This window comes from Rhamphochromis sp. 'chilingali' (genome assembly GCF_963969265.1).
Source record: "Rhamphochromis sp. 'chilingali' genome assembly, chromosome: 11".
In the NCBI taxonomy this organism is placed as follows: domain Eukaryota; kingdom Metazoa; phylum Chordata; class Actinopteri; order Cichliformes; family Cichlidae; genus Rhamphochromis; species Rhamphochromis sp. 'chilingali'.
In genome coordinates this window covers 26,258,490-26,284,917 of record NC_137938.1, presented here as the reverse complement: position 1 = coordinate 26,284,917, position 26,428 = coordinate 26,258,490, and the positions used below count along the sequence as shown (strand labels likewise).

At 44.3% G+C, this 26,428-nt stretch overlaps 1 protein-coding gene across 1 annotated transcript; it reads right to left on the bottom strand.

Moving 5' to 3' along the window:
- Window positions 1-901: 901 nt before the first annotated feature.
- On the bottom strand, window positions 902-25,905 carry megf8 (multiple EGF-like-domains 8). Its single transcript, XM_080897125.1, has 44 exons — window positions 25,469-25,905; window positions 24,591-24,780; window positions 24,341-24,504; window positions 24,026-24,235; window positions 23,689-23,869; window positions 23,333-23,421; window positions 21,835-22,048; window positions 21,552-21,735; window positions 20,946-21,091; window positions 20,764-20,868; window positions 20,118-20,269; window positions 19,881-19,982; window positions 19,568-19,715; window positions 19,015-19,178; window positions 18,481-18,684; window positions 18,013-18,210; window positions 17,475-17,735; window positions 17,254-17,372; window positions 17,029-17,160; window positions 12,523-12,636; window positions 12,285-12,368; window positions 11,934-12,173; window positions 11,645-11,829; window positions 11,290-11,503; window positions 10,948-11,188; window positions 10,731-10,863; window positions 10,378-10,625; window positions 9,978-10,088; window positions 9,761-9,879; window positions 8,745-8,970; window positions 8,487-8,658; window positions 8,155-8,318; window positions 7,924-8,059; window positions 7,610-7,841; window positions 7,385-7,511; window positions 7,084-7,294; window positions 6,757-6,971; window positions 5,529-5,724; window positions 5,240-5,408; window positions 4,961-5,153; window positions 4,683-4,853; window positions 4,441-4,571; window positions 4,114-4,246; window positions 902-3,985 (listed from the first exon to the last, which is right to left on the bottom strand). The coding sequence occupies exons 1-44, from the start codon at window positions 25,490-25,492 to the stop codon at window positions 2,495-2,497; spliced, it is 8,643 nt and encodes a 2,880-aa protein (XP_080753251.1). The 5' UTR covers window positions 25,493-25,905; the 3' UTR covers window positions 902-2,494.
- Window positions 25,906-26,428: the final 523 nt, after the last annotated feature.

Genomic DNA, 26,428 nt, shown 5'->3' with positions numbered 1-26,428 from the left:
GGGAGGTAAAGATGCAGAGGCTTTGCAGGCCAGTCTCTGCAGGCACTAAAGTGTCTGGGCACTAGAGGACTCCAAAACCATAGAGCAATCAAGAACGACACAGATGCAGCAGAAAAGGTGCCAAGCAGCCTATGGATCAAGCGGACCAATCCATGGATGACAATTGCTACTTGGACAGTCAGTGCCTGGGTTGCACGGGTGAGGGTGTATGACGTTGAACGACCCGAAACACTCACTGAAACCAGATTGCATCACTGTTGATGTGTTGCATCAGAAAATGTATGCAAGAACTTGAAATACTTAGGCTTCTCAATTAGAAGCACATTAGTCTGTACCAGGTATAAATATGTTGTAGGGTTTTCCAGCTCTCCTCCAAAATATCATATTGGGCCAGGGGGGTAATTTCCAGGGGGGGGGGGGGGGGTGTTATGACCCCCCATAAAAAGACCCAACCAATATAACCCCCTAATAAAATTATGAATTATCTTGCATAAATAGGCTGTTTTCTTTACTCCTTTCAGGTTTTAACAGCAAATTAGTTGCATGTTTAATCATCTAGGAATTTACCCAGATTTATTTATTTAGACAGATCTTGACCCCCCAATGTTCAGCACAAAGTTACACCGATGTATTAGGCAGTACCTTCTGGGCAAGTCATTTGCAGTTTTGAACTCTTAACTGTCAGATTTAAAAATTTAAAATCACTGTAAATTACTTTTACCTCAACATTAAAATGTTACCATTACAGCACGCTTATTTTTACTAAAACTTCAGTTGTAAGCCATTGCTAGGTTTCTTGTGGTCAATGTGACAAGATTAATGTCTGAGCCACAAACACCAGAATTTTACAGCTTTTAAATATTAAAGTATTTTTACTTGTAACAGAAAAAAAAGCGCATAATCAGGTTCCACAGACTTTATTTCAGCTGACTCAAGACAGACTCCTCACACAATCCTCTGTACAACACTGTTCCCTTCTTTGAAAACGAAAATACAAACACAATAAAAGTTATGTACAAAAATAAAGCATGTTAAAAAAAATTACAGAGATACAAGACACAACAATTTTAATGCTCATTTGGGCATGGCTGCTATAAATAGTGACAGTATTCATATGAGCTTTATTTTGCTGAACTACCCAAAAAAAATGGAAAAAAAAGAAAAGAAAAACAAAACGCCAGTAGCACCATTCTGAGTTCGTCCACGACAATGTTTGCCATCCGAGCATGGATGACACCCCGCTCTTGTGTTTCACATGAATTTTAAAGCCCCATGGCTCTGTGCAGTGCAAAAAAGTAAATCAAAATACTCCCGTTAACACAAACCAGTGAACATGTAATTCAATTAAAATAATGCTGCAAAACCTTTACAAACCTCTCACCAGGAGAACTTTCTAATGTAACACTTTCCACTGTTAATGAAATGTAACTGTTCATACTGTATTTATTTATTTTTAGTTAGACCATAGTTTGATTGGTGCATACAATCACCTAAGAAGGCAAGCTGCCATAAAAAAGGCAGCTTAATGAACCATCTCAACACCGACACACATTTAATGTGAACAAAAAATAATCATAAAAAAGGACAATTTCTTCATTTTAATGGACGAGTTCTGTTAAGTTAGTGTAGTGTCGTGAGTGCAAAAACGATACTGAAAACATTATCCTTCACAACTTCTCAATTCAAAACAACTCATGAAAGAAAACTCTAAATGTCACTTTAACATCTTCCAGGAGCTGCACCAAACACATTTCCATTAACACAAGTATTCAGTGTAAGCCATCTGACACACAGACAAGGCAAGAAGTGAAGGCAGACGAGCAAAAAGATGTATAACGTAACAGAGCAGGTGAATGCATATGCGGAAACATACTGAGTCTGTTTAACATAAACGTGTAGCTTAGAAGCCTGCCATATACTTAGCTACAATTAATAAATCATTCATATCGACTATGATATAAAAACCATCTCACAAGTAACTCAGACTTTTTTCCTGCGCTGACAATCAAAATGTTGCACATTATGCCGAAATCAAGTCTTTTGTTCTCAATGGCAATTCTGATTGTCACTTTTTGGGGGAGGGGGGTATAAAGCACATGTTGGTTCAAAGCAAGCACATGGTTTTACACCTCTGTTGGTCAATGAGTCCAGCTTCAGTCTTCAGTCGCATAATCTGTCGAGTGCACTCATACTTCTTTAGTGATCACAGACACGATGTGACGCATTTTGCTGATACGTATAGCAGTTGTAGTGTATTCTAGAGACAGCTGGCTTGGTCATGTGAAGCACTGAAATACAGTATAGCAACACATAATAGAATAAAAGACACTTTAAATTCATTATACAGTATATGTACATCTCTTCAAAATGCTCAAGTTGCTCTTACTTCTGGATATTGTCATTGCCTTGTGGCTGTTTCTTTCAAAATTAATTTATTATATACCAAACCCTTTAAAGACTTATTCTATCTCTCATAAAAATGTTACTTGTTTCTCTACATAGCCATAGTGGTCAGGTGCTGATGCCCCAGCAGCCCCTTGCGGCCTGCACCCGCTCCTGGATGCCCGCCTCCATTGCCGTGGCCACAGTATTCCTGCAGGTTCTGTCGCAAAGTAACCAGTGCGGAGCCCAGACAGGCGCGGTTCGGAGCCAAGACACCCCCCGGCAGCTGGAAGAGGACTGTAGCCACTCCAGCCATACCATCATCTGTGGGCTCCAGGGTAATGGGCCCCACCTTGAAGGAGGAATAGGAAAAGCCCATAAGCTGAGAGAGGAAAGGGTCAGGACGGCAAAAGTGCTGGTAAGCGCTGTATGTGGATGGGTGGTGATGATGTGAGGCTGGGTTGCCAGCTGTGGTACTGGCATAATGATGGGTGTTCAAGTAGTGCAGTGGTAAATGCTGGCCGCTGTTGCCTCCTCCACCCAAGGTGAGGTGATGGTGGTGATGGGCTGTGGGTCCGGAGGATGGGTCATGTTTATAGGAGACAGGTCCTGCTCTGCCCCTCTGGCCAACCACCACTCCACTTAACTTGCTTGTGCGGGCATGAGCAAGCGACACAGTGCTGCCCCCTACCCCTCCACCAGATGAAGGCAAGTAGATGAGCTGAGGCTCCTCCGGCTCAAGGTATATAGTGAGCTTAGCAAAAGGCCTTGATGCCATCTTTGTCATCTCCTGAATGTGGCGACGCTGCTCCCGACGGAAGTCCAGGAACTGCTTAACCTTCCACAGGAGGACGCAGACAGACAGGAAGAGGAAAAAGCAGGAGAAGAAGACAGAGAAGAAGACAAAAAGGTCAATGTGGGCTTGGTCCTGTCGCAGAAACAGCAGGCCCTGGGACTCTCCTTGTCTCTCTTCAGTTCCAACACCTCTCAGAGCGATGTAAAAGCGACTAGATTTCAAGGAGTGCACCTCATGGGGGAAGGTGATCACCACACGATCTCGAACACCACGGACAATCAGCACCGTCTGGGGTTTCCACACGGTGATATAGGTGATGAGTCCTTCAGCACGTTCCTCTCTAATTTCCCTTTCCGCTCCTGGAGGTTTTGCTTGCAGGCTTTGGGAAAGCACAGAACCTGCAAAGTTGGATGAGGTGTTGGCAAACACCTTTATAGGGGATGGAGGTGAATCCTTTTCTGTCCCGGCAGTTTTCCCTGGAACTACAGATTCCTCCTCGATCTTGATGGTGTGAATCCCTGTGTATCGATCTACGTCCACAATGAAGGTGTCATGAGAGTTGGACACGTACACCTCCACCTCACCAAAAGTGACATCAATGGTGACCCGAATGTCCACATTGGTGAACTTTGGCTGGGCAGCAAAGAATACAGTGCGCCCCTTGGGCAGGTTGCGAATGGTGGGATCATGAAAGCAGTTGGTCTGCGATGTGGGGTCAAAGCAGCACTCTGTGTCCACATTAAACTGACGGTAGCACTGACGCCCATTCACTGGTGTACCATTGAAAGAATCCTTGCACTTTGCACACTAAATGAAAGAGTAAAACACAGAATTTAAGCATGTTTCATTCACTGACAAAAAAAAAAAGAAAAATGTGGATTTCAACAAGTCAAAACTGTAAAAAGTGGAAACTGTGAACTCCAGCATGCACATACCTGTTGTCTGTAGCAATCTTTGCGATCACTCTGGGGGCTGCTGAGGCAGGAGGAGGTCTCTGTGTTGTTTTGGCAGGGGCAGCCTGTGCCATCGTGTTCATTGCATGTGTCTGCGTGGCCATTACACTGACACCTGTGATGAAGAGGAGAAATTAACATTCACTACAACTGTGCATGTATAAGCATTTCTCTTAATAGTAAAAGACACATCTGCTGATTATAACTGACAGACCAGGTACTGAGTAATCAAAATCACACATTAAAACTTTATATAATAACTTTATATAATAACACTCCAGTGACAGCTCAGCAGCAGATTTTACTCACTTCTCACACTTCCCCTGCAGCAGGAAGTAGCCACTAAGGCAGCTCTCACACCGATCCCCTACGCTGTTGTTCTGACAATTTACACATACAGCATTCTCCTCTGTTGGACCCTCAGACACCCAGGACTGAATCTAATAGGAGGACAAAAAGTGACAGAACTTTAAAACTAAAGTGGTTTGTGTTTGTTTTTTTAATATAAATATATTCACATACACAAACCCTCACGGATTTCAGTTACTTACGCTGTTAGGGTCAAGAGGATATAATTGTAGAGTTTCCTGTGCCTTCTTAAGTTCATCCCGGGATAGACACACAGCGCTGTTTCCCTTGCAAAATTCCCGACATGGATGGCAAGTGCCACCCCCCTTGGCAGAGCCCACAAACAGAGGCTTACACTTCTCACAATGTTTACCCTAGATTTGGGGCATAGAGGAAACAAAGTGGATTACTGAATATGAAAAAAAAAAAAAAAACAAAAAACGTTTAAGGCACGTGAATGTAGATTATTATAAGCACTTACCATGGTGTTATTGTGACACTCCAAACAAACATCTGGTTTGTTAACACCAGCACAGTTGCTGTGTTTGTTGCAGCTGCACTGAGAGGAGCAGTTATCCCCTACAAAGCCAAAGTGACACTGGCAAACTCCAGGGGATGTGCATGTCCCATTCACACAGCCTTGTGCACACACTGGCTCACACTGACCAGAAATACTGCACAGAAGGACGCAAAAAGCAGAGATTTCAGTGAACTTCTTCAGTCACTACACAATAAAGTTCAAACTATCCTCTTATATTACCTGCTAAGTATGTAACCCTGTTTGCAGGTGCAGTGGTATCCTTGTGGCAGATCGTGGCAGTCCTGAGTGCTGTTACAGTTGTGATGACCGTTGGCGCATTCATCCTCCTCTGGACAATGGAGAAAAGACCAGCTGCTGTTTGTCAAAGGGCAGACACCCTCACTCACACCTGTGGAGGGGGGAGAGAGAGAAAGACACAGAGGTATGCTGATAAATAACAAAACAATCCACTCATAACATGCCAAGATGCTCAGCTTCTTCAAAACCATAAATTTAACATTGTTCTCACCATCAAGTCCTCCCTGTAGGCAGCGTCCAGCTCCATTGCCCCCGCGAGAAGAACACCAACCACACTGAGGCCTAGCAATGCACTGGGAGCACTGAGTGAGCTGGGAGCACTGGGGAGAGCAGGAGTCTCCCCTAGAAAGCAGTCGACCGCACTGGCCTGCCTCACACCGGAGGGGCAGAAAAGATCGGCTCATGCACTACAGGAAGGGGAAAGAGATTTGCTCAGTTAAATTAAAAAGAAAATAAATTAACTTAAAGTCCAACATTCCAATCAGGGGTGGGTGATACGGCCTCAAAGTTATGTCACAATATTTTCAGAAAACATATGTTTTAATGATAACACTACAACATAAAAAATATAGGAACATTTTAATGATGGTTGCGCACAGCAACATTTATAAGTGTAAGTAAATGAACTGCATTTTCTATCCTTCCTTCCAATGAGCTACTATCACTGATGCTAACCTTAGCAATCTACTAAAACAAGGTGCCAGAGGTAGCAGCAACATAGTACAATAGTAGTGACACAGCACCACATCCAGTGAGAGTAAAGTAAAACCTAAGCACAAAAATTTAGCTTAGCTACTGTTAAATAATGCATTATCAGAGCTAATTTCAACTGCTCCCTCACTTACAAGGAGTCGCCACAGTGGCTCATCATGTTTGATCTGGTAGATTTTTTACATTAGACACTCTTCCTGATGCAACCATAAAACTATCCACCCAGAATTGGGATAGAGATCTGCTACTTGTTAGGAGAACATGTAAACCACTACTTTGTTACATGAGAAACTGAAAAATGTTTTCTACCTGGGATATCATTTCTTGAGTAAAGTCTTAACCAGCTGGTCAAAGCCCCTTTCACCACAATCTGTATTGCATCATATCTTTAGCCAAATAAAAGACAACTACATCCACTGTTTGGTCTTTCTGTCATGTACAACCTGCGAGTGAAATTAGCGAGTGCTACGGCGACACTGGGTAGAGCGGGTCTTTCACACATTGACAGCACAACACCGATCGCTAATATTGCCCCCTTCACATCCTGTTTGCACTTGTTAGTGGGTTTTTTGGCTTCAACTGGTCGTTTCCACCTTCAGTTGGAACTATTTTCTTGCATATTGAGCTTTGTTAGAGGTTGTTGAAGTAGCTCTTTTTTAAGTTATTCTTTAATTGCATTGCTATAGCTGTGATATTGTGACGTGATCTTATGATGATGACAATCTTACCCGCTGCAGGGCCATGCTCCACACACAGTGCTGCCAGCCCCCATCAGAGCCATTGGAGCTCAGACAAAGGCTGCAGTTATGGAGACTGTGGCATGGCGGAGGGCACGGCAGAGGAGGGGATGACTCCACCTGCATGGGTGAGACGTTGAGCAGAGCGTAGCTGAAACATGTCCAGTCATAAGTGGGATTCACACTCAAGATGCGCCTCGTTTCGCCTGGAGAAGGGAAAAAAAGAAGAGAAGGGGGTCGACATTTCTTATTGGAAAATATTTATTAATCATAAAATTCATTTTCTGTAACACCAACACATCATCTGAACCTGGGTACCTGTGCGTTTGAACTGGCGAGTCCACATGCATTTTCCAGAAGCTGTACACTTGGGGCAGTCAGAAGCCTCACAGCTAGTCTCAGTGCAGTTGCTGGACAGGAAGATCTCTCTCTGGTTGATTCGACAGTCATGTACAGCTGTACAGCTGAGAGAGCTGCTGATACAAGCCCCCTCTGGACAATTTGTGCACCACTTACACTGTAAAACAGGCTGGGAATTTATTAAGAACAGACTTTAGTTCACAGTAACGGTCTCTCTTTGAGTGATTAACTGTGTTTGAGAAGGGGCATTACATGTTACCTGGGATTGACTGGAAAATGTTTTAGGGTGTCGTGCAAGGCATTCACTGCATGTCTTGAGTCTGCGACATTGGTCTGGCTCACGAGGGGTTGGAGAACAGGGAGACTGTCCAGTGAAGCATCCCATTCTGATGGAGAACAAGGAACAGAAGTGAATGTCATATGCATTTTATTTCATAGCTGCACATAACTTCAAGCTCAGAGTTGCTGTCAAACAACGTGTTACCTCTCAGCAGTGTCAGAAGAAGCACAGCTCCCTCTACACCATATGCAGCTGCCTGTGGTGGTGTTGCAAGCCTCTGGTGTGAGAAGAAGGGCGCAGGGGTCAGAGGGCACAGACAGGGTTAGGAGTCTGCCAAGGGTGACGCCATTGAAGCCTCCTGACAGGAAGAGACGACCGCCCCAGCTCGTCATAGCAAGGGACACCGAACCATTAACTGGATCTCCAACAGCTGACACTAAAACAAAAACACGAGAAGAGATTAGCCTATGATGTTTTATGATTTACAAATTAACCTGCAGCTAGAAATGTATAGTTACCTGGTTGTATCCAGGTGTTACAGTTGATCTGGTACAGAGAGACAGAGTTACTGTAGTCTTCTGCTTCTGTCCTGCCGCCCACAATCACCATAGTGTCTTTAATCAGTGCAGCAGCATGGAAGAAACGGGACAGGGGCTACACAGGAGAGAGATGACACAGCAGGAATCCAGAAGTTATCTTTCTAAAGTGGATGGATGGATGTCAACTGCTTGGATTTTCCAACTTCTTACCTTAATACCCTGAGAGGTGGCCAGCAAAGACCAGGTGAGGTTGGGGTAATACAGGCTGTAGAGCTCAGCAGATGGCTCTACACTTTCCACGTGAAAGCGGTAGCCTCCAAAGACATAGATGGCATCAGTCTGTTCATGGTAGACTGCCGTGTGGCCATACAAACCTGATTCAAGAACAAAGCAAGTAAAATAGGTTTATGTGCAATGAAAAGAGTGTTTAGAGCTATATTTGTCTCTTTAAAAAAAAATTTTTTTCACAATGTGATTTTGTATTGTTATAACAATAAGCGGTGCATCAGTGAGTTATTGACATTATGAAAGGCTTCAAAAACCTGTAGGTGGTGTGCCAGTGTGGGGGGCAATGGTCCAGTTTCCAGACTGAGGGTTGAACTCAAGTAAATGGTGATTGAAACCATTTTCAGGAGAGTAACCGCCAATCAACAGCACAGAGCAGTCTCGCCGTACAGTTAAAGTGTGACCTGCCACTGGAGGAAGCACTGTGCTCTGTCAGCAGAACAAAATTCATTAGTTAAAGAAAGAAAAAAGATTTTTCACATATTCTTTATTTCCATATCAAGTCAGATACCAACCTTGTGCTCTCTCCAGACTAAACTGCTGAGATTGAGAGTCCAGGTATCCATGGAAACGCCATCTTGTGTGACCCCACCTACTACCAACATAAAGTTATGATTGGCTCCAGCGCCAGACTCATGACTCAGCATTGCAGAGGCGTGATGGTAGCGAGGGTTTGGCATCGACCCTTCTTCCACAGAGCTTGTCAACATTTGTGTCCAACGACGTTCCAACACAGAATATCTAAACCAACCAGAAGGAATTATTACACACATACAGAGGCAACACTGCACTATGTGACTGTGAGATTACCTAACCAACTTGTTGCTGGATGCCTACGCCAAGCTATGTGCAAAAGGGTTATGTAAGTTTTATTGTTCCTATGCTACAGTCTCAGAATATTATTATTATTATGCCAATAAAGGTGATTGTGATAGATTAAAATGTTGAAGATTATATTTCAAAATGTTTAAGATGCTGCTGCAAAGAAAGCAATGCATTTCAAGATTCAACATTCGTGTTACCAATTCCATAAAACCAAAATCAAAATGTAACTTATTCGGAGTTACAAGTTGAACAAAGGTTTGTCCCAAATATGAACAAACTCCTTCAAGGAGTTAAACACATGACACTTTCACAGTAATAAGACAGAAGGTTTTCAGTAGTTTTCACAAATGGATGGGCTTGTTGCCTGAAATGGCATTTTTCTACTCTGAGCACTCCAAATGCATTTCTACTACCATATCCATTCACCCATTCAAACACACATGCATTTGAGTGCATATAACCTAGCATTCATACACACTCACTCTGATAGATTCATCAAGTGCAACTTGGGCTTCAGTATTTTACCCAAAGATACTTTGACATGAAGACTAGAGTAGCCAGGTATCAAACCTCTCACCTTCCAATAGACAACCTACTTTAGCTCCTGAGTCACATGTGCCCCAACCTGAAACATGAATACTACTGAAAATTGATTCTTACAAGCTCTTTGTCTAAGCATTTATAGACTGTTGGTGCACTTTCTTACCTATAGACATTTCCCAGAATTCCTTCTGTCAGAGAAAGCCCTCCATACATCCAGAGGTTGCCCTGTGGTCCAGACACCAGAGAGTGTCCCATCCTGTGGAGGAACCTGTGGGCCTGGTTCTGTTGGGGGGAAAGCACAATGTTTATTTGTGTGTGCTGCATTGTGTCAGCCATGCACACTTCAGTATTGTTCTCGTTTGTTTTTCTTTGGTCCTTACCACAGTCATCTGTGTGTCCAGTAAGGTTTCCCACACCAAGCTGTTGAAGTCTCGAGGAATAGAGCAGTCTGACCCAACCCAGCTCTCTGAGCACACGCACACTCCCAGAGACTAAGACAAACAGAGTTATGCTGGTTAATGTTCTGTGTTTTATTTTATAATTTTTTTAAAACTGACTTCCTAAACAAAAAAACCCTCAAAAACCAACCAAACAAACAAAAAAAGAAAAACACCAAAATTATCAAGTACACAACTAGAAATATGTTTTTATGAGCGTTACAAATAAAATAAAAATAAAAATGTCACAGTATATTTAATTAAGTTTTACTTTTGAAAAAAGAGACACTTGGAAATTTAAGAAAAGCAAACTTTAAAAAAAAAAAAAGTTCACAGCTCTTACTATATTACAAGTTCCTCTTCCTTCTGCTATTCCACAATCCTGTGGGCACACTAGCCGGTCACAATGTGGTCCCCCATATCCCTGAGGGCACTGGCAGAGCCCACCCTGGCACTGGGCTCCACCTGGACATACAGATCCATCTTCATCCTCATCAGAGCTCTGCTGACACCGTCGTACCCAGAAAGATGCATTGAAGCCTTGAGGTCTGTCTGAAGTGACGTTGGCTTCAAAGTAGACTGAGATCACACCTGGAGGTAGAAGAGACGATTATACGATGCTGAGTGATTGTGTATATGTAAACTGGTTTTGTAGTCTAAACTGTGTATTTATTAATCAATGAGTTAAAGATAAACCTGAAGTGGCCTCCACTGTGATAGGCTGAGTCCTCGTGGTGCCACAAAATGCTCCAATTAGATTGTGATCAGAATGTATGACTCCGTTACCCAGAAAACGAGGCAGGCCATCGAACACATAGACATACGAACTCTGAAAAATAAAGCATCCTGAATGTCATGAACACAATTTCAGGTACAGTGAGCTGTTAAGTAATTTGTGTTTATTTGAACTCACTTTACAATGGGTATGAGAGTCTGGGTGTAGTGTGAGAGCTACTGGGGGACAAAACTGTCTGGGCAGACAGGGTGCCAAGTTTTCAGTCACAGAGAGGACCCACAGGCAATGAGAAAGTCCACCTTTCCCCTCTGTGCCACTCCGCCACCCCAAAGAAGAGGACAGGGGAATGGTGGTGGAGGAAGTGGAGGACAGCAGGACAGAGCGGCCCTGGCACTGGCGGTAACATGTTCCATTGTTCCTAGATGGTACAGGATAGCATAGACAAGTCACGATCACAGAATACACTGAAAATCATTCAAGGAAATTATTCCTACTCAGCAAAATAGTGAAGATCTTTACCTGGGATCTCCATAGTAGCCAGGCAGACAGGACTCGCAGTGTGGTCCCTGAGTGTTGTGGGTGCAGTAACACTGGCCTGTCTGGTTGTGACAGTATCCCTGGAGAGAGTCGCCGTGTCCGTTACACTCACAGGGAACACAGCCGCTGCCACCAGCCAGGGCTGAGCCAAAGCTACCTGGACGGCAGTGCTCACAGTGAGGCCCTGTAGTCCAGTCTGAAAGTGAAGCAAGTGAATGTTAACCAATAAACAACACGACAGCCTTTATCTATCAAACACCAAAATGCCTCCCACAGTTTCAGTTTTATGAATAGTGACTGAAATCAAATCACTATAATCCCTTTATCAAAATCTGACCTTGGCATTCATCACAGATCCCTGGAGCAGTAATACAGGTGGAGTGGAAGTTGCAGCCACAGTCAACATCACATTCTACGCCACTCAGAACCAGAGTAGCGGGATCAGATGTCCAGCCCAGGGCGCATTCACACTCAAACCGTGGGCTGCCGCTACACTGGCCCTCACGACACTCATTGTAACAGCTGTGGGACGAAGGAAGATAACTCAATGAGCAAGACGAATAAAAAGATTTTATTAAGAGATTTAAAGAAGGAATTCGTGGATTACTGTATTTTAATGCACTTACGTTTGGTTGCAGTGCAGTGTGCCATCCCCTGTGAATCCTCTCTCACAATGGCACTCATATGAAGTGGGAGTGTTGATGCAGGTAGCAGAGGGGTGACAGTTGTGGAGGCCCAGCCTGCATTCCTCTACATCAGGACATGTGGGATAGGCCCAGATTGCATCTTGCTCTTCATCACTCAAATGCTCCAACTCCATCTCCATTTCTAAGGGGCGAGGTGGGGCTGAAGTTTGGGGTTCAGGGCTAGAGAAGCAAGAAAGACAAATGTAAACTTGGACTGATATACTACACACACATCTGGCTATCAGTTTGTTCAGGATATATGTACAAGAAACATGATGAGAGATATCTCACTTTGCAGCCCGAGCTTCAGCCACAGCCACACTACAGTTATACACTGATGGATCATCCATTCCTGCCCAGTCTCCCCTCAAGCATCTGAAAAGAAGGGCAGAAAATACGAAATACACACAGAAATCACAATGAGTGTTAACTTATCAGCAACCTGATACTATAAAGATTGCATTTGCCTTATATGCAGTTCTGGGAATCTGTATACTTTTTTGTGTTGTTATGGGTTTGCTGTACTTACTTTCCAATTGTGGGATTATTGTAGTCACCACACCAGCCACACTGAAAAGTCTTCAGGCACTCTGTACATGTGTTTAAAGCTGAACACTGCTTACACTGGGGAACTGAGTGAACACTGACAAGCAAAAAAATAATATTTTATTATTGATTGCCATTAAAGGGTCAATTCAACTGTCTGGCAAAATCTAAATGTGTTGTTTCTTGTGTTTTTGCTCATCTAATGCGAGTATATTACTGCATGTGAAAGCATTTGGAAAGTTAAGAAAAAAAATTCTCTCTTCAGGGCTGACGCTTCAGTACCTTCCACTTTTAATCAAATACTGGCAACTGCTTTTGATACCAAATCCAAAATCCTTGTTTTAAATTGAGTTTACATGAATACAGCCTCTCCGTGAATCGCTACCTTATCGTGGTGGAGGGGTTTGTGTGTCCCAGGGATCCCAGGGGCTATGTTGACTGGGGGCTTTTGCCCCCTGGTAGGGTCTCCCATGGCAAATTGGTTGTGGGTGAGGGACCAGACAAAGAGCGATTCAGAAGACCCTTATGAAGAGAACATCGAGGGAACAGTTTACCCTGCCCGGGATAGGGTTACCGGGGCCCCGCCCTGGAGCCAGGCCCGGGGAGGGTGCCCGAGGGCGAGCGTCTGGGCCTTAGTCCATGGGGCCCGGCCGGGCACAGCCCGAAGAGGAGACATGGGCCCATCCTCCCGCAGGCGCCATAGGGGTCGGGTGCATTGTGTGCCGGATGGCGGCCAGGAGCGGAGGCCCTGGCGGACTGATCCCCGGCTACCAAGACTGGTAATAGGGACATGGAATGTCACCTCTCTGGTGGGGAAGGAGCCTGAGTTAGTGCGTGAGGTTGAGAGGTACCGGCTAGATATAGTCGGGCTCACCTCTTGGGCTCTGGAACCAGTCTCCTGGAGATGGGCTGGACTCTGTCTCAGTCTGGAGTTGCCCCTGGTGAGACGCGGCGGGGTGCTGGAAGGTGCTCCACCTGGAGTCTCTGTTGTCCTGCTGGGAGACTTCAATGCTCACGTGGGTAACGACAGCGAGACCTGGAGGGGTGTGATTGGGAGGAACGGCCTCCCTGATCTGAACCTGAGCGGTGTTTTGTTATTGGACTTCTGTGCAAATCACAGTTTGGCCATAACGAACACCTTGTTCGAACATAAGAGTGTCCATAAGTGCACGTGGCACCAGGACGCTCTAGGCCGTAGGCCGTTGTAATCGTATCACCAGACCTGCGACCATATGTTTTGGACACTCGGGTAAAGAGAGGGGCTGAGCTGTCAACTGATCACCACCTGGTGGTGAGTTGGATCATGTGGCGGGGGAGGATGCTGGACAGACCCGGTGCACCTAAACGCGTAGTGAGGGTGTGCTGGGAACGTCTAGCAGAGGCCCCAGTCCGCGAGATCTTCAACGCACACCTCCGGCAGAGCTTCAACAGCATTCCGAGGGAGACTGGGGACATTGAGTCCGAATGGACCATGTTCAGCGTCTCCATTGCTGAAACTGCTGCACTGAGCTGCGGCCGCAAGGTGGTTGGTGCCTGCCGTGGTGGTAATCCCCGAACCAAATGGTGGACACCAGAGGTGAAGGGAGCCACCAGGCTGAAGAAGGAGTCCTATCGGGCTTGGTTAGCCTGTGGGACTCCGGAGGCAGCCGACAGCTATCGACAAGCCAAGCGGAATGTGGCTCGGGCAGTGGCTGAAGCAAAAACTCGGGTGTGGGAGGAGCTCGGAGAGGCCATGGAAAAAGACTTTCGGACTGCCTCGAAGAGATTCTGGCAAACTGTCAGGCGTCTCAGGAGGGGAAAGCGGTGCTCTACTTGCACTGTGTATAGTGCTGGCGGAGCGCTGCTGATGTCGACTGAGAAAATTGTCAGGCGGTGGAAGGAATACTTCGAGGACCTCTTTAATCCCACTGACACGTCTTCCGAGGAGGAAGCAGAGTCTGGGGATGAGGGGAATGACCTGCCAATTTCCAGGGGCGAGGTCAGTGAGGCAGTTAAACAACTCCTTGGTGGCAGAGCCCCTGGTGTTGATGAGGTCCTCCCCGAATTCATGAAGGCTCTGGACGTTGTAGGGCTGTCCTGGTTGACACGCCTCTACAATGTTGCGTGGAGATCAGGGCCGTACCCCTGGACTGGCAGACCGGGGTGGTGGTCCCCATCTTTAAGAAGGGAGACCGGAGGGTGTGTTCCAACTACAGGGGGAATCACACTCCTCAGCCTCCCTGGGAAAGTCTATGCCAGGGTGCTGGAAAGGAGAGTTCGTCTGCTAGTCGAACCTCGGATACAGGAGGAACAATGCGGTTTTCGTCCTGGTCGCAGAACACAGGACCAGCTCTTTATCCTCTCAAGGATACTTGAGGGTGCATGGGAGTTTGCCAAACCAGTCTACATGTGTTTTGTGGACTTGGAGAAGGCATTCGACCGTGTCCCCCTGGGTGTCCTGTGGGAGGTGTTGCAGGAGTATGGGGTGTCTGGCCCATTGCTACAGGCCATTCGATCCCTATACAACTGTTGCAAGAGCTTGGTTTGCATTGCCGGCAATAAGTCGGACTCGTTCCCGGTGGGTGATGGGCTCTGCCGTGGCTGCCCTTTGTCACCGGTTCTGTTCATAATTTTTATGGACAGGATTTCTAGGCGCAGCCAAGTGGCTGAGGGCTTTCACTTTGGTGGCCTCAGAATCTCATCTCTGCTTTTTGCGGATGATGTGGTTCTGTTGACTTCATCGGGTGAGGGCCTCCAGCTCGCACTGAAACGGTTCGCAGCCAAGTGTGAAGCAGCGGGAATGAGGATCAGCACCTCCAAATCTGAGGCCATGGTTCTCAGCTGGAAAAGGGTGGAGTGCCCACTCCGGGTCGGGGATGAGTTCCTGCCCCAAGTGGAGGAGTTCAAATATCTCGGGGTTTTGTGCGCGAGTGATGGGAGAAGGGAGCAGGAGATCGACAGACGGATTGGGGCTGCGGCTGCAGTGATGTAAATGGTAAATGGTAAATGGCCTGCATTTGTATAGCGCTTTTCTAGTCCATAGGACCCCAAAGCGCTTTACACCACATTCAGTCATTCACCCATTCACACACACATTCACACACTGGCGATAGCAAGCTACATTGTAGCCACAGCTGCCCTGGGGCACACTGACAGAGGCGATGTGGACGCTGCACCGGTCCGTCGTGGTGAAGAGGGAGCTGAGTGTAAAAGCGAAGCTCTCAATTTACCGGTCAATCTACGTCCCTACCCTATGGCCATGAGCTGTGGGTAGTGACCGAAAGAACGAGATCGCGGATACAAGCGGCAGAAATGAGCTTCCTCCGAAGGGTGGCTGGCCTCTCCCTTAGAGATAGGGTGAGAAGTTCGGCCATCCGGGAGGGGCTCAGAGTAGAGCAGCTGCTGCTCCACATCGAAAGGAGCCAGCTGAGGTGGTTCAGGCATCTGACAAGGATACCTCCTGGGCGCCTCCTGGGTGAGGTGTTCCGGGCATGTCCCACCGGGAGGAGGCCCCGGGGCAGACCCAGGACACGCTGGAGAGATTATATCTCTCGGCTGGCCTGGGAAAGCCTTGGTGTTCCCTCGGATAAGCTGGAGGAGGTGGCTGGGGAGAGGGAGGTCTGGGCCTCTTTGCTTAGGCTGCTGCCCCCGCGACCCAGCCTCGGATAAAGCGGATGAAGATGGATGGATGGATGGATGGATGGATGAATACAGTGACCAAATGAAAGGGTGCTTGCTGCTATTAGCAGAAATTACACTCACAGCTGATTATGAGGTGAAAGTTGCAATTTAAATTGAAGTGGAGTTGTTAGTCTGTGTTGACCTGGCCATGCAAGGGAAATACTACTACTACTAGTAGTAGTACTACAAATCATAATAATAAGGCTCAGAAAAAGCAATATGAACTTATTTTCCATTAGACATAGTAAGAAGTAAATTATAAATAAGACAGGTACAAGCAGGAGCCCTGACCAGCAGTAGTCTTAGGGATGAGCATAAGAACAAAACTTGAATTTTTAGAGGCAGTCAAACACATTTCATCATTTCACAGGATAAAAATACAGTAGGAACAGTCTTGAAATGTCAGAGCCAATTATGTAATGCCAGTCCAACTGTGCAGTTGCTAACACCCAGAAAAAGGCAAAGAAACCTTTGGACAAATAAAGAGATGAGAGCGCGTAACCAGGGAAACCGCTTAAATGCTGATGACTATGGGTTTTTAATTTTTGCTATATAACTTTGCACTGTCCACTTTCTGCTGGGACTAATAACGGTTATCTTATCTTACAAAATATTTAATATGATGACTTTACTGACTTACTTACTCTTAGGTATTCATGAGTCATTTGATTATGTTAAGCATGACTTTACATTTAAAATGTAAAAAAGAAAATGATTATAGTCATTACAGCATTATAGACATGATGACTATATTATTATAGTATTTATAATGATTATAAATAAAACAAAAGGAAAAAACAAAAATATCTTAACAATGTTCTCATCTTACCTGTCATACCAATCCCTACACTCTCCATAGGGGTACTTTGTGAGGTAGGCAGCAAAATAGAAGCAGGCTTGAGCAGATTCACACCACGCACACTGGCTGGAGTTGGAAAGGCATTCACCACATGTCTTTCTCCTGTAAAAGAAAGTGAAAGTAGAGTAGAAAAGATGAGCTGGAGATGTTTGTATGACCGAAAATATGTAAAATGAATATTATTTTTCAACTTACTGGTTGCACACTTTAGGACACCCCCTTGGATCACGTATGGATCCATCTACTCTTCCTCGCCGACTGCACTGGTAGTCGCCTTTCTTGCTGGAGTTTATCTGCCACTCACAATAAGGGTCCTACAATCAAAGTTAGCACAGCATGAGTCAAGAATATAGTTATGGTATACAAGTCAGAATAATGACAGATAATGTCAGTTTTTATGTGCATCTGTGTTATACCTGAGTACAAGCAGAGCAGTCTCTGTATTCTTCACACATGGTGCAGTGCTGGGGTGCTAACAGCAGATGGAGCTGACCTTCCATCTTCCCTTCACTGTTCAGCCCCTCAGGGCAGGGTTCGAGGTCTGGGCTGTCACGCAGCAGACAGCGGGACAAAGACGGGCACCAGCCACAAGACTGGTCTGACAGGCAGGCCAGACAGGACATGTACCCTGAGCAGGAACCTGAGCGGTACGGCTCCGAGAATAGGAAGGAGATCTCCTAGAAGGAGATATCACAAGATATTTGAGTGACTTATGTATGTATGTATATATATGTATATATTGTACTATTCTTAGTTAGTGTATTGTCTGTCTTGTCTTAATGTTGGTTTATAATGGAGCACTGTAACAAAAAATAATTTCCCCCAGGGATCAATAAAGTATTCTGATTCTGATATAAAGGAAAGGGTATTAAAACTATGCTTTTGTTTCATGATCTAAGAAAAATCACAAAAGAATTTTGCATAAATTAGTTTTGCTGCTAAAGTTAAACTCACACTTCCTCCAGGCAACGTTCTGTTCCAGATCAAGGCCATCTCACTTGTTTGTCCTGAGCCCGAGTTGTTCAGGTAGCCCTCCGCCTGAACAAGGTAATGGTTTCCCCGAGTGAGGTTAGAGAAAAGTCGACTCCCATCTGGTCGAGTCAGGAGCTTCAGCTCCTTTTCCTGCTGAGCTGCCCAGTGACCCACCACCTCCTGATCAGCAAATGGGTTCACAATGCACAAAATATGGACATGAAGAAAATATGGATAAAACAATAGTGTTTCATAACAATATTGAGCCCTGGGGACAAGGATATTGGCTTTCGCCGACAATTCTTAAGCATTCCAACAGTTCCAATGTTTGGCCATATGAAATTGAAATTATTTTAATTTATTATCAAATCTACTACAAATAATCCTCTAAAGAATTATGCTGTAAAGAAAGAGACAAAGAAATTCCAGCTGACATGCACTTCTCCTCACCATCTGGCTGGAGTTGGGTCCTGTTGCCATTCGAGCCTCAAAGTGAAGCCTCTGGATGCGAGCCCACATGGAGACTGTCTCTGTAGGAGGGGGTGCAGGTGGAGGCCCGCCCCACAATGGGTGGACAAACCCCCTAAACTGTAAGGCTACGTCCATTTCTGTGGTGGGGCCAAGCATGATGGTGGCGCTGCGGAGGATGGTTACCTAATGTGAGGGGTGAGGAGGATGGAGGACAGTGGAGGATGATGGAAGTGGAAACACATCAACAGAGGCACTATTCTCTACTAACTGCTCCACAAAGTTTCACAAACAACTTGAACAAAAATATCCTTTCTACCCAAAGCAAACAGAGAAAAAGAAAAAGAGACATGACGAGGTTAAAAAGCATAAAGCACAAAGAAAAACTAACAAAAATAGAATCATTATATCCAAGCTCGAATGCAATATTGGTGGCAGGAAGGAGGAGTAAGTATAAGCAGAGAGGGAAGTAGTTACAGGCTCAACTGGTAAAGTCAAAACATTTGGACTCCGTACCTGGTCAGGCTGGGAGTCGTTGCGGGGGTGCTGGAAGGTGAGCAGGTGCAGTCCCGGGACATAGTTCTCGGTGCGACAGGAGTGGAGGGAGGTTAGGAAAAGGGTACGCTCCCCCCACCAGCCGTACGCCCCTGAGATCTGGTCCACACGGCACGCACTTCGCTCTGTGAGACCGAGAGGGAAAGGTCAGCACATGCACAAAAAAAACCCCTAAAATACCCCCACACATCGGGCCTCTTAAATCTCATATTACAGCAGCTTTCTACTGTGCACTACTGTACTGAAATGAATGTAATTGGTGAGTCTTGTTTGACGTGTGTTCTGAAGGAGTAAAATGACCTCACTGCACCAGAAGTATGTGACTAGACAGGCGAGTCAAACTGTGGTTTGAGGAACCTGTCCAGTCTCAGCTGGGTATAGCCAAGTCACTGTACTTCACCTCTGAAACACACCAAACACGAGTCAATTACGTCCCTCCCATGTCAACTCCCAACATCATTTTCCAGTCTTGACCCTTTTCGTCTGCCCTCATTCCTCCCTCCCTGGGACTCACCTGACACTGGTAGGCAGGACTCATTCTGAACACACCAGCCAAATTCACCAGGGGCACGGGCCAGAGAAGCTGGAGTGCCACTGAACACCAGACAGGACTGGCAGTCAGACAGGAAGCGAGCAAGGCCCAAGCAACCAGTACTTCCACACTGCGACCAGAAAACAGAATTTGCACTTTAGCTATACCTAAACAAACAGTCTGAAAAGGAAAGGATTAGATTTCTGAAAACGTAGAAATGGATCCCCCCCCCAAAAAAAAAACAAAAAAAACAGGCATTGTTACAATTTAACACAAAGTCTGAGAGAAGCGTTACCGGGTTAGTGGGCTGGTACTCTCGACAGCGGCCTTCACACCAGCTGCACTCTGGGTTCTTCAGGCACATATTTTCATCTACTGCCTCAGCACAAACAGCATCCTGATGATGAAACAAACAAACACAACAATTTCATTACCATTAGATGCTCTTAGTCAACATAATTTTCAACCACTGAGATTCTTCCAGCCACAGACAGTCTTCCAAATACTATTGGTTTACAGCGCTTTCACTCACCCTGTCACCTTGGTCGCTACTGACAAAAAGGGGAACTTTGTAAGCCACAAGGTCTCCACGCGCAATGCCACTGTAACCTCCAGCAACCAGCAACACTCGTCCCTCCATCACTGCAGCAACATGTGAGTAACGCCCCCTCACAGCATCACCACCTTGGAAAAATATGAAAGCTCTGTGACCACTTCACATGCAGAGGTAACAATCACTAAGATGGATGGTGTTTAAAATGGACCTTAAATAAAAAAACAAATGTAAAACAACAAGAAAAAACTGCATGTGCCTTTGCATTTCAGAGTTCTGGCATAAGGCTACCCACTCAGGAAAAAACTGAAGATGGTGAAAATAAAAAAAGTTGAAGTAAAAAGGAGAAGTGAAAATAAACTTGTGCATTTGTGCAACCTGCTCAGATCTCAAACAGATTTTAGCCCCAAATCTTCTGATTGTCCCTTAGGTTTGTACAAATATACTCACAGTGGAGCATAAAGACATTTAGTGCTTATTTCATCTACATATACAAAGTGGACTTTATTTGGCTGTCTAATCACAACCATTTCAAGACCAAATAAAATATAATGTGTTAGAAAAATAAATAAAACAAGGAAGGTGCAATCTAGAAGTCGGCTGTTTTGTTCACTTTCATACTCACTGAGTTTCTCCTTTGCCGAGACCCACTGGTGACAACCCAGATGGTAGAAAAAGATTTCCTCATCATAGCACTTTTCCTCATGGAAATGAATGTGCACATTTCCTCCTGCAAGACAAACAGAGATAAATATAAACATGGCTGGACTGATTACGAAACAAACTGCTAATTATCTCAGGACTCACCGTAGACAACCATGTAGTTTCCGATGACAGTGGCTGAATGGAAAGCTCGCTCTCTTGGGCCAGTTGCTGCGAAACGCGAACGGAAGGATGTCCAAAATCGTCGATCCACATGGAACACGTCTGTTTTGTTCACCCTGACACTAAACCTAAGAAACATATACAGTATGTATATTTCTATTGTCTATAAAGATGCCGTTTTTTAAAAGTCCCCACTTCCTGGATTTTTCTGAAGCACTTAACTAACTTTGTGTAGCAAGTTATCACAAAAGAATTAAATCTTGGGATAAAATATATCTTATTATGTTGGGATCCACTGGTGAGATATTGGTCCAATACTGACTTAAAAAGCTCAAGTGGACATCGATGACAATGAGCCTGTCTAGGGAACAGATTGTGTGTTGCTTACACAAAATGTCAGCAAATGTCAGTGATGCTAGTGCATCACTAGCAGGAGGGATTGATAAAATAACATAGACTAAACTAATAGTATAATTAATAAACTTAGGAAATCAATGTTTAAGTGAGTGTGATGTGGTCTTCTACATAAAAGACAGATTCCCACTCTCCTCTCAACCTCTACCTTCTAATGTATGAGAAGGTACATACCTGGCAGTGGTAGGCCTGTGCCCTCCATAGACAAGCAATGTCCTGGAAGGGCCGTGGAAGACCATGGAGTGCCCAGCAGTGGCAGGTGGCTTCCCACCTGTGGGCTGAACCGTCTCCCACCGTCCAGAGCCATGCAGGCCAAACCGATACAGAGTCGAGGAAAACATATCCTCCTCAGTACGACCTGGGAAACAAATTTGGGTTTGTTCGTTTCTTAGTGGATTAAAAATGCTGATATAAAAAAAAGACAAAGTGCAACGTGACAGTATACATGCGAACCCACCTCCAAACACATAGAGATAACTGTCTACTATAGCCGCAGCGTGATTAGCCAGTTTAGGAGCACCACGTGAAGTGGAAAAGCCAAGCTGTTGCCAGTCATCATTGAGAGGCCGGTACATCCACACATCATTGGCCAGGGAGCCGTTGGCTAGCTCTCCTCCAAAGACAACCATTTTACCCATATACTCTACTGCTGTGTGGGAATGACGAGCCACCTGACAGAGTAGGAGAGCCAAAGAGAGCACGAAGGAAAGGAATACGATTGAGATGTTAAACCAAAAAATGAGAATGCTAGAATTCCCATCGACTATGTTTACATGTGCAAACAAATAGGATATATAAAAAAAAATGAGTGAGCAGAGTATACACTGCAATAAACTGATTTCTATAAAAACTAAAAATGCACATTTGTCATAAACAGGTTCGATAAATTAAAAAATAAATTCTTAAACAGTTACAACATTATTTACAAAAAAAATAAGCAAATATTCTTGACTTTATCGATTTACCTTGTTTTTAACAAGCAATCAGTAGAATGTAATACTCTATCACCACAAAGTGGCATTAAATAAATACGGTCAATGAGCACTGAACAACAAAAATAAATAAATAAATAAATGAAAGCAAGAAAGGCATGTTAAAAGTTTTGATATCCACAAGTATGCTAGGATCTACTTAAATTCAAGTGATGGAAATTTTAACACTAGATGGTGACCTTAAGGATCTGTGCAGATGTCTGCATGTCTGCCAGTCTTTTGCTACTGGATGACTGCATCACAGAGCACTAGCTACCATGTGCCCTTCAGCCACACTTCAAATAAGTGTAAGAGGTGCTAACTGTCAGAAACTGGTTAAACAGCTGTGCCATGTTGAGATTAGATCGTACGTTTGGACAGTAACCAGAGAGAAGCATAAAATAAAATGTTTAAAAAGTGTGAATAATGGACTGCATTAACTGAGTTGTTGGAGTGAAAAAATTGAGCATTTGTATTAAAATTTTACAAATGATATTAAACAGCTGTAGAGACCAACTTTGTGAGACTGGTATAGTCCTGCATTAGCTAGTAATATGTTTCTGTTTTTTAAGATTTTGCATTTAGGCTATTGCAATAAATGGCCATAAGTAAATGGTTAAACTAGTATAAGTTATAAGTAATAGTAATATGTTTTGGCTTTAATCCTTCTCTATAGTTTTAATATTGTCTTTTAAAGTTATTTTAAAAAGAAATCCTGATTCCAGAGTTGTTCCTGAGTTCCTGGTTGTCAGAGGATAAGTTGGGGCCTGACAAGTCATTGAGAGAAAATCTTGGAATGGATATCTTTGAATCCATTCTCCTGATTAAGGAAACTACATTTCTTGCCTACATGACATTTTGAGGATCAATTTATTGTAAAGTGCTGACAGTAACTTGGACACTTGTTTGCATAGAGAATGACAAAGCAAATGCAATAGCAGAAGGAAAGAAAAACAGCACATGTTTGAGTGTATGTTCACTTACAGGTGAATGACCATAAGACCTGCTTTCCCATTGGTTGGATGTAAAATTGTATTTGATCAAGTCACCAAGAGCTCTGTTCAGATCAAATCCTGCAAAGAAGATAAGCAAAATATAATTCAAACAAGCCAATAATGAGATATGAGACTGATGACTCAGACATTGACATTCAGCTCTAACAAAGACATCAACATCACTGATGGTTAATATGTAACACAGCAACAAATTGTGTTGAGTTATGATTATTAACATATACCAAAGAATCAAAGTCAAAAACCTTGCCGTTGTCTTGTGTGTTAAAAATGTTTTTCTAAGCAGAAAAATTGTATCAGTGGAATTTAACTGTGTGTTGCTCTTACCGCCAAACAGGTACATGGCTCCTGTGGAGGAGAGGTACACGCCTGCAGAACCTGTCCTGGGAGGTGTGTAGGGGTTTTCTTCACTCACACGCCACCACTTCCCTGCACCGCTGTCATTATAGAGACCAAGCTGGCAGTTTTGACCCACAAAGCCTGGCTTACACAGACAACGCTCTCCTTTCTGAAAAAAATCAATAAATGAATGAAGGCAAATATGAAAAGTTTCATCACGGCACACAAATGAATAACCTAATCAGGTTGAGAAACGCGTTACTGTGCGACTATAGTATATATTTTTTGTGTGTGTTCATTTAATCGTCCCTATCCCTACTCTTACCTTGTCACACTGGCCGTTCACAGAACAAGCTTGAGTGCACAGAGGGGTTGTACATGAGGGCCCACCCCAACCCTGATGACAATGGCACTTTGATGTAGAGGAATCACAACGACCATGACCGCCACACGCTCCAGGGCACAAAGAGAAGGTGTAAGTTGCATTGAAACCCAGGAGGTTGTAATTAGCGTCACTGAAGAGGTGAAGCAGCATCTGGAACACAGTTTAAGAGTGAACACAAATTAAGTTAGAATTCAATGCTAATGAAGTTTCAAGAATCATCCTGGCCTTTCAGCTGTGGTATCTTTTCTTGGTTACCTTGCCAGACTTTGCTTCAACGGGCTGGGGCAACGTGTGGCCACTCAGACTGGCTAGCAGGGGGCTTTGGTAGGAGTCCCCATCATACACAAAAAGGTAGTCATAAGTGCACTCTGTGTTCATGAAGGTGAAATTCAAGACAATGCGGTGACTGTTGTTGGGAGCTGGAAAATATGAAGAATTCGATAAATATCACTTTGAATAATCACAGAAAACAACAAAAAATAATGACAAAAACCATTTTCTCCACCTTTGATGAGCCACTCGCAATTCCCATTGACAGAGTAGTTTCCTGCTCCATCTGTCACATAGCCAGGTGGTCCCCTCAAAACCTGCCTGTGGCCCTTGCAGTCCCCTGCCTGGCACAAAGGCGACTTGGCCAACAGGAGAACCACCAGTATGAAGGAGACAGGGAGGGGGGAGGCCATCACTGGCACTGCCTGAAAGATGGAAAGGGAAAGAGCAAGGTGGGAATCGGTTGGTGTTGGTGTCCTAATAACAAACCTTGAACATTTTCAGCACATATGAAGACCAATCTCTTAAGGTTCGTTTATCGACTACATATAACAACTGAACGATCCGATCTGGATACAAGGGAACGCCTTATGGACATCAAAGTCCCCCTAGTTGTTCTCAGGTCTCGCTGTTCAGTCTTATGCCACTGAAAGGGTCCAATTTAAAGCGCTATGAGTCATATGTCAACTGCAATGCCATTAACCCTGCAGCAACAACCAATCAGGCTTAATGATCAGATTACAAGGATTACTACAAATTGCCAGACTCAAGAAAAGCTATTGCAAAAATTCTTATGCTGATGTTGCTAACGTGTACAGGGAAGTAGCTCGTAAACATTACGACTCCAGAAATCATACCACACAAACGTCAAGGTGAAACGACGATAATCCACATCTGCAGTGTTACATTAGAATAGCACACAACACAGTTTAACTTTTATTATCTGGGTTTCTTACAAAAAACTAGCCAAAGGATGAACCTACGACAATTAGCAGCAAGGGTCTCTGCAGGCTATCACAACAAAGCTAACGAAAGGGTAGCTAAGCTAAGGTAGCAAACGGAATACAGTTAATCTGAGCTCATCAGTTGGTCTGGATACAAAATAACACTTACCATTTCCCGTCTCTTTGTTCGCATGGTGGTTTACATTTTCGGCAGGCCTTTAAACGTCAGTTACTGCACGAGCTAACTAGTGAGGGCTGCAAACTGACAGCTGGCTATCCAGTCGATACTAAATTGGATTCACTGCAGAGGAGAGCGCTACAGCATTCTGCTCTGCTAGCCTGTCCGCTAGCTAGTGGTAGCGGCTCGGCCAAATCCAGATGCGCAATCGTTGGTTGCTGCAGACCCTAAAAGAATCAGTCATTCTTGAGAGTAATTCTTCATTATGTAATAACAAAATGATGGTACACCTCGGGGAACTGCTTGCAGCTATCAGCGACACGTTTTAAAAGCATCGACGCTACTCCTGCGGACCATGTTGTGGTGAGAAGCCAGTGTTTTGGTGCTTTTTGGCAGGCGAGCAATAACCAACGGTGACCAACACAAAGACCCATCCCACTACTGCCACCCAGCGGAGACAATCAAGATTTACACTTGGATCTTGTGTAAGCCATAAACGGAGGGTTGTTTATGAAATATTTTGTTCATTATTTATATCACTTATTTGTGGATAAAGTGAATGCCTTTAGAGGTTCAGCAGCGGATCATCTATTTGCATTCTTATGTTCTTGCTTTTTGTTTGTTTGGGTATCTGTAAGCACTTATTGATTTTCTGCAAATTAACAAGTTAAAGTATTATTTTCACCACTGCTGAACTCATCTGCTCCCTGCCGAATAAAGTTCCCCATACTGTTTGCAAACGTTTTGAAAAGAACTCAACACACATTTAATTTGAAACAGTTTTTAATTGAAGACTTACACACAAGTGTTAATGTTTACACACACTGTAGTAGCATATTTTATATCACAAAGTGTTGCTAAGCATGAACTTAGTATAGTGAATGATAGCCAGCATAGCAGTCTAACTATCCCAACAATCAGCAGTTTCATTTTGCATTTTAATCCAAAACA